Consider the following 16,138-nt stretch of genomic DNA (forward strand, 5'->3'; position numbering starts at 1 on the left):
CAAGGGCATTTGCTCAGCTATGTTCATATCAGCATTGTTTGTAATAGCCAGAACCTGGAAACAACCTAGATGTCCTTCAACTGAAGAATGGATAAAGAAAATATGGTACATATACACAATGGAGTACTACTCAGCAGAGAAAAACAATGACATCATGAGGTTTGCAGGCAAATGGATGGATCTAGAAAATATCATCCTGAGTGAGGTAACCCAGACTCAGAAGGACAAACATGGTATGTACTCACTCATAGGAGGATACTAGATGTAAAACAAAGATGACTAGACTGCTACACAACTCCAGGGAGGCTACCTAGAAAATGGGACCCTAGGAAAGTCACAGGGATCACCCAATGACAGAGAAATGGATGAGATCTGCATGAACAACCTGGACGACAGTGGGAGTAATGAAGGGCAAGGCTCGGGGGAAAGAAAGCTTAGGGGAGCAGGAGATCCCAGCTGGATCAAGAACAGAAAGGGACCATGATAAATGAAGACCACATGAGAACAGGATGAAGCAAAGTGCTAGAGAGGTCCCCAGAAATCCACAATGATACATCCACTGTAGACTACTAGCAATGGTCGAGAGAAAGCCTGATCTGACCTAGTCTGGTGATCAGATGGCCAAACACCCTAATGGTGTGCTGCAACTCTCATCCAATAACTGATGGAAGTGGTTCCTTGGCCAGGTCCCAGGTGGAGCTCCAGGAGTCCAATTGTCGAGAAAGAAGAGGGACTGTAAGAGTATAAATTGTTCAGACTGCTTCAAATAGCAGTCTCTCACAGTCACAGAATGTCAAATTGCCATCATATACTCAGTTTTTTAAGAACTGATACTGTAATGGTAATTTTAGGTATAGTAACCACATCATTGCTTTTCTAGACTCAGACAAATATTTCTTAAGTTTGTATTACTTCCTATAACATGAGCCTATGAAAGTAAAAGTGAATGCAACAATTTCAGGTAGGGCAGGGCCTGGCAGTAGCCTGACAGACATACCATGTTTTTAAATCTATTCATCAGCCCATGAACATATTTAATAAGACTTTGAATATAAGTGAGACAAAACCCTTTGTTATATATACTATATTGTGATGGCTACTTGATTACATGTGGAATTAACTAAAACCCAAGCAGCTGGGTATACCTGTGAGGGACTGTTTTCTAGAGCTGGCCCTGGTGATGTGTGGTTGACCTGGATCTGAGGAACTGAAAGCAGAACTGGCCCCACTCCTTGCTGCAGGCTGCACTGGGTGAGCTAGCTGAGGTGGTGGTGGAGAGCTTGCCAGTGTAGTGACCATGAGAGAAAGGCTGGTGGACTGACTAACCCAGCTACCACCCAGGCCCCGAGCCAGGGCTGACTTGGCCCACTCCAATATCCATCAAATCTATGAACTGTTGGAGCATGTGAAGAGGACAGACCTACAGATTAAAAAATGGCAGGATCTACATGATACAGGACAAAAAGATATTCAAGAGGAACGTCAGTGAGTGGTGTAGCAGAAACCAGAGGCACCACGGCAATGAACATTTGCAAGTAAAGATGAATGGACTAAACGGTAAACTGTGACTCAACACGCCACACTGCGGCTTCTTCTACTTTTGTTTTGTTGTTTATTTGGTTTAGATTGGTTTTTCATTTTTCTTTTAAATTTGGTTTTAATTGTGGGGGAGGGTTGCAAGGACAGAGGATGGATGTGAGGGGACAGGGAGACAATTGGGATCAGAATGCATGATGTGAAATCCACAAAGAATCAATAAAAGTTAAAAAAATGGCCATGAATTACAATGAGAATGCACATTGTCATACGTGGTCATTTCACTTGCAGTAGCTCATCTTCATTGTCAACAGCATTTGAAATCTAAAGATCCACCTTTAATCTGGGCCATGCCTTCTGCTGGCATCCTATATAAAGACCATGGAAGAAGGGAGCTTTGCTCTTTGTTTGCCCTCACTCTCCCGGGCAACCTCATTCCTTCAGTGACATTAGATACTACTTCTTCAGAATTCCAGCTATACTGAAGACCAGATGAGACATGAGCCCCATGGACTACTGGATTATTGGACTTTCCATTGGTAGGCAGCCACTGTTTGAAAAGCTGGACCACAGCCTGTAAGCTGCTCTTATAAATCCCACATTCATCCTATCAGTTCTGTTCCTCTAGAGAACCCTGAGCAATACAAATATGTACCAAATTTTGATGCAAGAAAAAAAATTATAGAAAGCAGCCTCTGTATATTGTGAACAATCCCTAGAGTTCTTCTGAGCAGAGCTCCCTTTCTTGGGAACTCTGTTGTACTACCCCTTTCCTGTGTTTCCTACTCACCATGCTCCAGGTGAATCTGCATGTCCCAATGTGTGCCCTTGTTGGCTCCTGGCACCATCTCTGCTAAGAAGGGAATAAACCCTCTGCACTACTACTCGGACCCCAACTCCAGACCATGGGCCTGCTCTTTGGCTTTCCACAATGTCCAGAAGAGAATCCCTCAGGGAAGCATCAACTGCAAGATGTTGCTCTGTCTTGTCATGGCCGTGGGTCCAGCCTGTGCCAGTGGCCAGGCCACTACATGTAATCTGTCCAAGACATGCAAAAGGAGTAGTTTCAGTTTGGCTTATAGTGTCATGCTGTCAAAAAATAGTAGCATCATGGTGTAACTGCCAAAGCGTTGGGCAGTGCACTAAAGAAACATAACATAAAGAGAAGCATGTAGATCTAGCATCTATCCTGCTGAAGAGTGGAGGAGGGTAAGAGCTACACAGCAAAGTTTTTTCTACTAACAGTACCAAGTAGACAGGCCTACTATTAATTACTTCATGGGGACAGTTTCCCTTTTTGGTTTGTCCAGAAAGAATGAATACAGTTTAATTCAAATGAGTCATTTTATTAAGTGCTTGAATATGTGATCTGCTAATTTGCATACTTATGTATTCTCCCAACAACTATATAATAGTATCAAGGATCATAAGCCAATGATACTTTTGAAATACTTGTTATCTTTTAGACTCTGTTCTTTACATACTAATATTTATTTCACAATGACTCTAACTTCTCATAGATAAAATTGAGGCACAGAGAAATGGCCTAATGCGATCTAGCATAAAGCTTTTAAGGCAGGATGTGAAACAAGGCACACGCTTCCAAAATCCTATTTTATTTTTCTTTAGTGTCAGTTTGCAAACATGTACGCAGGAACCTGTGGAGGACTGAAGAGGGATCGGATCTCTTGCAGCTACAGTCAGTTAGCAGCCACCTATGTAGAACTCGCTCTGTAGACCAGGCTAGCCTCAAACTCAGAGAGCCACCTGCTTCTGCCTCCGAAATTAACCTGCTAGGACTAAAGGCACGAGCCACCACCAACTGGCAGCAAGACACTCTTACTGCTGAGCCCTCTCCAGCCCCCTTAAATTCTTTACCAGTATGCTACATAGTTACTGTTATCTAACAAAATGTATCTTAATAGTTTTACATAGTATGAACTGTTTAAAAGTACACTTTTACAAATTTAATTTTTATTTTTTTATTTAATATCCCCCACCCCCATGTGTGTGTGCTTGCGTGCATTACCTGGCATGTGTGTGGAGGTCATAGGGCAGCTTTAGTGCCTTCCTCAAATTATACCTTCCAGATACTTCTTTTGATAGTCAATGGAAGATGTTTCTTATATGGTTCCAAGCAGGGTGAAGGTTTGCCAGTTTCTGATTTTTCCCTCCTCCTATCTTTTAATCTCACTATTCTGTTCTAAGGTTATTCTGCTAATCCAGAGATTTGAGGCCAGTGTACTGGAAAGATTCCCAAAACGGAGAATCTTCCTGGATACATACCCTGCCCACTAATAGTGAATTACTATGAAATTCCAAATTCATTTTGGAATAGCTCAGAGTCTCCACCCCAAGCTCCATTAAATCAATTTCTATAATATAACTTCCAACATAATTATAAAGCTTTATCTCAAGGAATATAGGCACTAGAAAATTAGAAAATACAATAAATAAAGACTTATAACTCTTAATTTCAAGATGAAAATAGACAAAATACTTTCTAAGTCCTAATGTGCTAACCATAGCCACATGAAGCTGAAAACTTTCATGTTGCAATAAACTGAAATAAAGATTAAAGCTAAGTAATGGAAACATAAAAAGTTATAATGAGACCATGACTAAATGCTCCCTGAGTTTTCATATCTTTTGGCATAATAATGAGAACAACAAGCTGGGTGGTGGTGGCGCATACCTTTGATCCCAGCACTTGGGAGGCAGAGCCAGGTGGATCTCTGTGAGTTCAAGGCCAACCTGGGCTACAGAGTGAGCTCCAGGAAAGGTGCAAAGCTACACAGAGAAACCCTGTCTTGAAGAACAGAAAAACAAACAAACAAAAAAGATAACAACACACTCTAGCATATATAGACAGAAGATGAATATTCTCACATTCAAATCCAGATATCAACATTATTACAAGTGTAAGAATCACCAGTCATTGAGAATTTACCTGACTTCTGGATGAACTACTTGTTATGTCTTCAATTCTAAACATCTGAGCCAAAGTTATATTTCTTCTTGGATGAGATGTGTCCTGACAGTATACTTCATGCACTGTTTCTTTTGCAATAGCCTTCTGACAAAAATAAGTATTCAGAATAATAGAACAAGTTCCATTTGGGATAAGAAGTTTCTGCCTGTAAAAGAAAAAGAAATTTATCAGTTTATTTGCAACTTGGGTTCTCCTTATATTTTTGTGAAACAAGGAATGCTGCAGTTGAAGTCAAGATAGTACACTAAATTACAGCACTCCTAATGATAAGTGGCTAAGACCACTCATGCCAGGGCATGGAGTAGCTACTGCTCATGATATCTAGAACACATTAGTCCAGAAAGAGAAAGCCATCCCTGACAACCTGACAGCTTCAGCCCTTTCGGAAGGATCCATGTTCTCTCAGGAAGAAATACAGCTAAGAATGAGCAAAGACTGTGAGCATCAAAGAAGCACTCAAATAGTGAATTGGATATTATTTACAAACAAAACCTTATGTTTTAAGCAGATCTAATCTTTCAATGAATATAACATTAAGTGGCAAAGGAACTTGGACCCTTGATACCAGCCAGTCATAATCATCAACATTATTGGTGCTCAAGAGACAAACAAGCTAAAATATGCCAAACAAAATTCTGAGATTCTTCTCCATGCTCTAAGGTGATACATCACTTTAATGCATAGTCTTTAAATCAAGATGTGCTGTTAATAAGAAAAAGCTCTGTTTTTGGAAGTAAGAATTTGATACATGTTACCTTATTCCTCTCATTAAACAACACTGATAGGTAGGGAGAAGACAGCACACCAACTATTGGGAGGGAGGAAGGGAGGGAGTGGAGGAAGAGAAAGAGAGAGATGGGGGTATATTGAGAGACATGAGAGAGAGAGAGAGAGAGAGAGAGAGAGAGAGAGAGAGAGAGAGAGAGCGCGCGCCTTAGGACCCAAGAAACAATGCAACAGCAAGGGCAACACCGTTCTGAACCATTGAGTCATCTCTCCAGGCCTAAACTTCTCAACCCATACAGTTTAGGACCCCTTGCCTAGGGAATGGTGCTATCTACAGTGGCCTGGAATGTCCCAAATCCATTCATTACAATTCCCCATAGACACACCCATAGGCCAACCCAAAGTAGATAATCTTCATTGAGACTCTCTTGCCAGAGGATTCTACATTATACCAAGTTGACAAATCATGCTAACCATCACTGGCCCCAACAAGAGCCAACTTTCTCTACACAAAGGCCCAAAGAAAAGAACGAATCAACACTTTCAATAAACATATGGTCATCAAAATTATAACTACAGTAATAAGCTGAACATGGTGATACATGCCTAAAATTCTAGCACTCATTAAGCTGAAACAGGGGAAACCACAAGATTTAGGGCAGCACAAATTATACAGAAAGATTTTGAGAAAAAAAGGAAGGAAGGAAAGGCAGGAGGGAAGGAGGGATGAAAAAGGAAGGAAGGAAGGTAGAAGGAAAGAAGGAAGGTAGAAGGAAAGAAGGAAGGAAGGAAGGTGGAAGGAAGGAAGGAAGGAAGGAAGGAAGGAAGGAAGAAGGAAGGAAGGAGGAAGGAAGGAAGGAAGGAAGGAAGGAAGGAAGAAAAGGAAGGTGGAAGGAAGTTGGGTGGGAGGAGTGAAGGAAGGGAGAAAAAATATTTCAAGTTCACATGTTATAATTTACCACGGAGGCTACAAAACACTGAAAAAAATCTTTGTAAATAGAGGGACATACTTTACTATGGACTGAAAAACTGAATTCTCCCCTACTAAGGAACCTCAACCTAAGAATAGAAATTACAACAATTCCCACTGAAATCCCAACATTTTAAGTTTTTTGCATATATATGTACATACACACACACACACACACACACACACACACACACACACACACACACACACGCATGGTTACCCTAAAATTTATATGAAAGCAGGCTATGGCAACACATACTTGTAATCATACTACTTGGGAAGCTGAGGAAGGAGGATCATAAGTTCCAGGCCAGCTCACATTAAACAGAGAAGACACTGTCTCAAAAACCCAAATGAAAGTGAAATAAAACAAAATAAAATAAAGTAAGCCAGGTATAGCGGTTACAACTGCAATCCTGGGACTCAAGAAGCTGGAGTAAAAAGTCTCCAGTCCAGAAGAGCCTGGGCTACATACACTGTGAGATAGGGAGGGCAGGTGAAGGGAGGGGAGGGCAGGAGAGGGGGGAAAAGAAAACAGAAAAAGAAAGAAAAAATACAAAATTAAGAAAAATTTATACAGAAAGACAAAAGAACTAGAATCTTTTGAAAACAAATGCAGTGGAGAGGACCATCTCTGCACACAGGTGGAGATAGATGATTAATGAAATGTGTGTATGTACAGATGTATCAGTGAATGTCATTAATTTATAAATTAATATACATTGATTTGTGCAATCATACTAAAATATAAAAAGCATATAAGTGAGAAAAACTAAGACCATTTGATTTAACTAATTCTCTTTTTATGAAAAACTGTGATGTGGCTTTGAGTAGACAGTGGAAGCACTCCAGCAAGCCTGTAACCACCACCCTGCCTAGGACCCAGAGGCTAACAAAAACCAAAAATAGAACACCTACCCCAAAGACAGGGCCAGATATTAACATGAAGAAACACTTTAAACTCCATAACCCCTGATTTCTATACCCTAGCACAAAACCACAAACATAAAGAGTCAAGACAGCACCCCACACACACTAAACTCAGTAATCCTATCTTGTAGTCCTTGCAAAATGCAATATAGGTGAAGCACAAGACAAAGACTTCAGAATAGCAATTACGTCTTTAAGGACCTTAAAGAGGATATAAATAAAACCTTTAGTGAAGATTGTGAAATCACAAACAGTTGAACGAAATAATGAAAACAGTTCAAGACATGAAAGTAAAAATAGAATCACTAAAAAAAACCAAAACTCAAATAAACTGTAAATGAAAAATTTAGGATGTCAAACAAAAACCAGTGGTAAGTCTCACCAACAGATTACAAGAAGAGCAAATCTCTGGTGTTGAAGACAATTCTAGACATTGGTGCACTATCCACAAGGACACCCAAGTTCATAAAAGAAGCATGACTATAGCTAAAAATCACTTATTGACCCTCATAAAGTGATAGTGGGTGACTTTAATACAACTCTCTCACCAATAGACAGGTCACTAGACAAAAAATAAACAGAGAAATGCTGGAGTTAAATAATATTATAAACCAAATGGACCTAGCAGATATCTATAGAATATTTCACCCCAAAACAAAACAATATGCTTTCTTGTGATGATAACTTATTTGTGCTGAAATATGGTGATATTTTAACTATATGTTAATAAATAAAGTTTGCCTGGAGATCAGGAAACAGTAAGCCATTTTAAATAAACATGAAAGTCAGGCAGTGGCAGCACACGCCCTTAATCTGATCACTTGGCAGACAGAGTCTCTGTCAGAGCCAAGGGTGGTGACTCATGCCTTTAATCCCAGTACCAACCATACAGACCTAGAGGTTTGTACAGACAGGCAATGACAAGGAAGTGAGGTAGCTGGACTAAAAGCCAATGAGAGGGCAGAACAGCAAGACAATAAAGGTGCAAGTAGACAGGAAGTAGCACACTTTGGAAGCTGCGGTGTGGTGAGGTAAGGTTAGCTGGTGGCTATTCCTATTTCCCCAATCTCTAAGGCTTTCATCCCTATATTTGGCTCTGTGTTTTTTATTTAATAAGACTGCTTAGAAATTCATCTACACTTTCTTTCTAGCAGCTCATGGAACTTTCTCCAAAACTAACCACTGATGCTAGATGTCTTTCTGTATGCTATGAATATGTGTTTCTCCCATTGGTTAATAAATAAAGCTGCTTTGGCCTATGACAAGAAGGGATAAGAGCCAGGTGGGATATTCAAGCAGAGAGACAGGGAGAAGAAGGAAGGAGTTGGAGCAGACGCCATCCAGCCACCCAAGAGCAAGATGCCAGCAGACCAGTAATGCCATGGTCATGTGGCAAAAATATGGATTAACAGAAATGCATTAATTTAAGTTGTAAGACCTAGCCAGTAGTAAGCCTGAGCCAATGGCCAAACATCTATAATTAATATAAGCCTCTGAGTGATTATTTTATAAGCAGCTGCAGGACCAAGCAGGATGCAGAAAAGCCTCTGGCTACAAACCACATATTAGGAAACAAGGCATGTCTTGACAGATATAAGAAAACTGAAGTTTGGAATGCCATGCATCTAACCACCATAGATTAAAATTAAATATCAACAACAGAAAATAAATTGATCAAGACAGAAATCAAGAAGAAAATCAAAACCTTTTAAAGAATTGAATAAAAATGAAAACATAACATATCCAAACATATGGGACACTTTGATCAATGGAATCAAATTGAAGACCCAGACATAAGTCCTCCTGGTTTTTGACAAAGAAGCCAAAAAAATACACACTAGTAAACAGATAGTATCTTCAACAAATGGTGCGGATCAAATTGGATAGTTTTATAAAGAAGAATGAATATAGATTCACATTTATCACCCTGCACAAAACTCAAGTTGAAATGGATCAAGGGGTTCAACACAAGAACAGCTAGACTGAAGGAAAAGAAGGGAAAGTAGGGGGTACCTTTGAACTCACTGGTACAGGAGAAGAAAACCCCCTGAACAGGACACCATTAGCATAGGCACTAAGACCAATCAATAAATGGGACCTCATGTGTGGCAAAAGACACAATCATGCAGACAAAGTGGCAGGCTACAGAATGGAAAGGTATCTTTGCCAATTATACATCTGACAGAGGATTAGTATCTAATGTGTGTGTGTGTGTGTGTGTGTGTGTGTATGATAAAAACTTGAACATCAAGAAATAACTGAATTTAAAACTGGGGTACAGAACTGAACAGGCAGTTTTCAAAAGATGACTTTTCAACATTCTTAGTCATCAGGGAAACAGAAATTAAAACTACTTTGAGATTTCATTTCACTATAGTCAGAATGGCCAAGACCAATAAAACAAATGACAGCACATGCTGGCAATATTATAGAGAAAGAGGAACACTTATTCATTGCTGGTAGGAATCTGAACTGTTAAAGCCACTGTGGAAATCAGTGTGGCTGTTCTTCAAAAAGATGAAAATACATCTACCTGAAAATCCAGGTACATCAACCCTTGGGCATATGCCTAAAGGTCTCTATATCTTATTCCAGAGACACTTGCTCATCCCAATTCACTGCTGATCTACTGGTAATTGCAGGAAACTGAAATAGCCTAGCTGGCAATGAGTGGATGAATGGGCAATGAAATGTGGTATATTTACACTGTGGAATATTATTCTGCTGTTAAAAAATGAAATTTGCAGGTAAATGGATGGAACTAGAAAGAAAAAAATCAGCCAGACTCTTTTATGGATGTTAGCTTTTAAGCCTTTGATATGTGTGCTACAAAATGTATAAACACAGAAATTTAGGTACCTAGTTAGGAACTACATAGGAGGAGAGGATTCCACAAGGAAGGGGAAATAGAACATATTGTTGGGGAAAGACAGGGAAAAGACCAGAGTGGGAGGCTGAAATGGGGAGAGGGATGGAAGAGAAGGACAAGGTAGAGAAAACCAAATTATTATTGTTCTGCTAAAGGAGCATAGTATTAAAATGACCCCTAAGAACATCTCTCTCGGGCATCATCAGAGAAACTTATTTTTGCAGTAGGTGGAAACTAACACAGAGACCCACAAGTGGATGATGTGCAGAGAAAGAGAGACTTTGGAGCACTGGGTGCCCTCCGTTTGGGGCTCAGGAACCTGTGCAGAAGAGAGAGGTAGAAAGATTTTAAGAGCCAGACTCCGAGGAAAGTGTCTTCAGACAGAGAAAGTCCCACACCTGAGCTCATAGAGACTGGGGCAGCATGCACAGTGCCTGCACAGGTTCAAGTCAGATGGGGTTCCAGCACTGAGAGGAGGAAGCAGGCATGGGTTCTGACCCCTAACCAAGAAGCTATCTGTAATTGATGTCCACTGGCAAAAGGAAAATCAGCATTCTCCAATGGAGTCTCACTGGGCATTTATTTTTACTTGTTTTCTTTTTAAAAAGTTACTTATTTTGATTTTATGCATATGAGTGTTTTGCCTATATGTACATGTGTGCCCTGTGTGTGTGCCTGGTGCCCTTGGAGGGCTGAAGAGGCTGTCAGATCCCCTGGAATTAGAGTTATGGAGCCTGTAAGCTGCATGTGAGTGCTGTAAATAGAGTGTGGGTCTCATGTAAGATCAGCAAGTGCTCCTAATGTGAATATGGAGACATCTCTCCAGCCCCTTATTCACTGTTCTTAATGATAGCAATTCTCATGGAGCAAGATGGAATCTCAATATAGTTGCATTTATGTGGTGGATAGTAAAGTTGAACGTTTTTTCTACATTTACTGGCATTTTTTCTCTTGAAAATATACATTAATGCAGTGTTTTCATTCTTAAACAAATAATTAAAATTCCATTTAGATGGCAAAATAATTATAAATACAGGATAAATGAAACAACATCACACTTCTCGTTTATTGGAAAATGTAACAGTTGTGAAGTCATGATATACATAGTACTCTAGTTTAAATGATCCTTAGTTTGGGGCTGGAGAGATGGCTCAGAGGTTAAGAGCACTGACTGCCCTTCCAGAGGTCCTGAGTTCAATTCCCAGCAACCACATGGTGTCTCACAACCATCTGTAATGAGATCTGGTGCCCTCTTCAGGCCTGCAGACATACATGCTGTATACATAATAAATAAATAAATCTTTAAAAAAATGATCGTTAGTTCTGAGAAATTACAGGCAAGAACTATGTACTATTCTATAAATGATGGCTTTAGTCCATTTTAGTGGCTATCATTCTGCTCATGCAGTCATAGACCTGTACTGGTTTTTGATCACTGATTGTAAGATTGAATGTCACTCACTGGGTTACAAGCTGCAATGCCACAAATCCCTTACATTACAGCCTGGAAGTCATACACATACAAGTAACATTATACACACTGATCAGGTTGTACTTACATATTTAGGAATACATATGCATTATGTAACAACCACTAAAGGAAAAGAGGTCATAAATTTGAAAAAATAAAAGGGTGGTACACAGGAGGAGTTGGAAGGAAGAAAAGGGGGAAATGTTGTAAATACATTTAAATCTAAAAAAAAATTGAAAATGTAGTTTAAATCTACAAAGAAAAAATGAACCCTAATCGCTAATGATAACTGAAATTAAACCACTATATACAAGCAGGTATACTGTAGTGCGGTCAACTGTAGTTGCCGTATAGTGATAGATTATGAACAGTACAAATTTCATGTTCAAGGAAATATAGTGATCCAAGAAATGTTTACATTCCATTTGCTCTTAGACAAATATATTAAATCTAAGGAAAAATTATCTTCAGCTTCAAGTTACTGATACAAATTTACCAAAGAAATGCTACATATTTTGCCAAACATAAAAAAAAAATTGCAAAGAGTTTCTAAGGTATTTCTTGTTCAAGTTCCAAAAATAAATACATTCTCAGATCTCTAAAAGAAACAAAATCAGGTATGTCAGCTTTTGAATAGCTTATGGAATTATGTATTTTCTTCCCAACACTAAGAATGTTAAATTTTATTCGATCATTTTACTGAAAGTACTTATGAGTTAAAAGAGTTTTATTGTGAAACCTTTAAGGTCTTACGTATAGAAACATATCTGCAAAAAAGGATATTTTACTTATTTTCCTATTTTAGTTCCTTTATTTCTATCTCTTAAATTATGCTAGCTAAGACTAAGACTATAATGGACAACAGTGAAGAACGATGGACACACTTTTTTTCTCCATTTTGTAGAAAGTTAACCATATAATTCTCATATATAGCCTTTATTTTGTTGAGATACGTTCCTTGTATGCTGAGCCTCTTTAGGGCTTTTTGTGATGGGTTTTATCAAAAGTCTTTTCTGCATTTATTGAGATGACCATAATTTCTGTCTTTGACTACATTTTTATGATGTATTACATTCATTTATTTGAAAATGTTGATCCACCCCAGTATCTCCGGGATGAAGCTAACTTAATACTAGAGGAAGTTTCTTGATTTTGTTTTGCAAATATTTTACTGAGAAATTTTGCACCCATAATCACCAGACAGAATGGTGATTAATAGTTTTCTTTATTTGGCTTTAGAGTCAGAGTCGTATTGACTGGAAAAAAAAGATTTGGGTAGCATTCCTTCTTTTCCTATCTTACTGAATAAAATAGTTCTTCATTAAGTGTTCAGTGGAGCTCAGCAATGAATCCATTTGGACTTTGATATTTGCGGGATGGAAAGTATTTTTATTAATACTTCAATCGAGGTATATGCTAAGATTTATTTAAATCATTTATCTCTTCTTAGCTTAATTTTTGTATGTCTAGAGGAAAATCATCCACTTCCTTCAGATTTATTGATTTTCAGAATTTCATTAGTATCTGTTGTCATGATTCCCTTTCATCTCTAATTCTTGAATTTGGATCTTCTCTCTCTCTCTTGGTCAGTTTGGCTTAGGGTTTACAGATTTATTTGTTTTCAATGAACCAAATTGTTTCATTGCTTCTCTGTACTGTTTATTTTTTCTTTTCTATTTTATGATCTTAATTATTTCTTTGAGTCTATTGAGTTGTGGTTTGGCTTCCTCTTGTTTTGTGAACACACCAGGATACACCATTAAGATATTTATTTATTTTTTTGAGATCTCTCTTATTATTTTATAAAATGTAGTCAACTTTCCTCTCAGGACTGCCTTAATTGAATCTCATGGGTTTTGGTAGTTGTGTTTTCATTTTCATTTTATTCTAGGATTTTTTTCAATGACTCATTAATCATTCATTAATGTGTAATTCGATCTCTATGAGTTTGTGTATGCTCTACAGTTTCTCTTGTGGACTTCTTTTATTCAATTTTGACATATAAAAATTGCTATAATTTTCTTATATTTGTTAAAACTGTTCATTTTGGAGAAAGTTCCATGAGCTTTTCTAAAAAATGGGTTTGCTTTACACATAATACTTGTATTATGGTGAGCTCACATGGATGAGCATGTGTTCAGTGGTATATTTGTTTTTTAAATTGTAATGTTCTCTTAATGTATTATTCTCTTAACCACTTTGAGGTAATCTTGTTCATCTCCTCTGATTAATTTCAATTTGAATTCACTTCTGCCAGCTGAAATTTGCTTGTTTCCTAGTTTCATTTGCTTGGAATACCCTTTTCTATTCTTTCACCCAAAGGCCCTGTCTATCTGTTTTTGACAGTATGGTATATTACATGGAGGTAAAAAACAGATGGATCCTGCTTTTTAAAAAGAAAAGAAAAAAGCAAATAAAACTTCGAATATAGTACTCTGTCTTTTATCTATCTTTTGACTAGGGAACTGAAAGCACTTACATTCAGAGTTATTCCTGAAAGGTGTATTAATTCCTGTCATTTTGTTGGTTTTGCAGTATTTGGTATATTTCTCTCATTCGTTTACTTAATTACTGTGGTGCTTATTCTTTCCCATAGCTTCATGAATGTATTTATCTTTCTCTTTAGTCCAAAGGATTATTTAGGTGTCTTCTGTGGAGCTAGCTTAGAGCTCATGGATTCCTTTAGCCTTTTTTTTTTTTTCCAAGAAAGATTTTTCTTTCTCTTTCCTTTACAATAAATAGTTTTGCTAGGTATAATCATCTGTGTTGGGAGTTAACTTCCAGGGCTTGAAATACATCATTCTGAGCCTTTTTGGCTTAAATTCCTGGCTTGTAAAGTTTCTTTTGACAAATCTGCTCTTATTCTGACAGGACTACCTTTATATAGAGAGTTTAGGTTTGTGGTTATTGATACCTAGACTTAAAGTTGGCTTTAATACTTATGAAATTCATATATTTCTGATTTAAAATAGTATATCAAGGATTCTTCCATTTCTATCATTTACAAGTGTTAAATTTTAAGTTTCAGTTATAGGAAAAATACTATTTGGAAAATGGACTAAAATCATTTGTTTATTTGTAAAGAAGGATTATTTATACATGGGTTACATGAAACCAGGTCCTCTGCAAGAACAACCATTGTTCTTAACTACTGAACCATCTTTCCATTTCTCCAGCCCCTTTTTGGTAGATTCTTAACTAGGTGTCTTTAATTACTCAGTTGAGCACAGGAATGAATACACTATTGTGAGATAAACAGCTGCTATATTCTAGAAGTTCAGGAATTTGTTGTAGAGACAACCACTGGAACATGTCAGGGTATTGTTAAAAGCATAGAAATTTCCTGCAACAACTAGAAGGGTGACATTTATTCCAAAAGCATTGTTTTTGAGATATTGGTAAATCATCAGCATCCCAGGCTCTTACTCATAGGCAAAACTGTTCCAGGGACTTACTGAGCATAAAGTCAGTTTAGTCTCTACATATAGGCTTGTGGTCCAACTGTAATACCAGCTATGTTGCTTTGCACTTTGTTGATCCATGGTGTATGCTTCTCTGGACTCTGAGTCTCCACTAACGCTCACTCAAAGATAGTAATTTATTTTTTGCAAGTCTTAAGAGAAATTCATAGTGACTTTAAATCATAGCCTGAGCTGGTAAAAAGAAATAGCTAGCTAGCTAGCTAGATGATAGATGTTTTTGAAAGGAGATGTTAGCATTTTCATAAAACAAAACTAAATTTGGGGAACTACTTTTATGACACAATAGTAAACGGGGCAAAAATAAAAACCAAGATGGTACAAGATTTAAGTATAAATTATAGCATTTGAATAGTGCATTCAAATCAAATGAAACAAACAATATATTTCTCTAATACATGAAATGTCCTAAGTGAACTTTTACTTGAGAAATTCAGAACAAAAGATCCACTTTGTCCAAGCTGCATGGCAATAAAAGAACCTCGTGAAAGCAATGACCCCTACGTTGGTAAAGTCAGTCCAAACCAGAAGGCAAACACAGACTTAGTCTAGCTAAAACACTCAACTCAGCTAATCTGAAAAAGGTGGAAGCCTGGCTAAAAGACAATGTTTAAAAATGTTCTTGGGTTAAACTACGCTTTACAGAGGAAACAATTTCTCTCAAATGGCACATCTTAATTGGAAAGAAATTAGGGCAACAAGAACTTCATGACGTCTCAACAGGACACAAAACCATCTACTGCCCATGACAATCATACAATAAGTGGAGTCTGATACACATGTGTAATTACTTAACATTTAAGAAGGAAGATGCCTCCTGAGAACGAGTCAGGATCAAAGAAGTTTAATGCAGAGGACTCATCCCAGCTTTGCTTGTCCTGACACTTATTCCTGACTTGCTCTATTCTTGGCCTAGCTTATTAAGAGTAAAAAGTAGACGTCGTACCTCTGAAAACACGTATCCTTGAAAGCACTGTTCTCAAACATAATGTTCTCAATTAAATTCTGGTTTCTTTAATATCCTGGGGCCTTGGCTACTGAAGAGTTGCTAGCCAGCTTGAGCATAGAGGACACGGCTCTGGCAGGCCTTGCCCTTCTCCCCTATTCCCTCTGCCTTGATAAAAAAACAGATTATATTCCTAAAGCTAGCCACCAGACTCTGTTC

General features: G+C 37.9%; 1 protein-coding gene across 4 annotated transcripts in view; it reads right to left on the minus strand.

Moving 5' to 3' along the window:
* The window catches only part of Spidr (scaffold protein involved in DNA repair), a 306,197-nt gene that overhangs the window by 99,115 nt on the left and 190,944 nt on the right, over nt 1-16,138 (minus strand). For 3 of the 4 annotated variants that reach the window (XM_036196155.1, XM_036196157.1, XM_036196154.1), the window contains exons 9-10: nt 4,487-4,673; nt 2,327-2,574 (exon numbers count right to left, since the gene is read on the minus strand). In XM_036196155.1, the coding sequence (XP_036052048.1) occupies nt 2,327-2,574; nt 4,487-4,673 (435 nt within the window). Of the gene's footprint in view, nt 1-2,326; nt 2,575-4,486; nt 4,674-16,138 lie in introns of those variants that run through there. The other variant, XM_036196158.1, reaches the window with a different exon arrangement.

The sequence above is a fragment of the Onychomys torridus genome, chromosome 8 (genome assembly GCF_903995425.1).
Source record: "Onychomys torridus chromosome 8, mOncTor1.1, whole genome shotgun sequence".
Taxonomy (NCBI): Eukaryota; Metazoa; Chordata; class Mammalia; order Rodentia; family Cricetidae; genus Onychomys; species Onychomys torridus.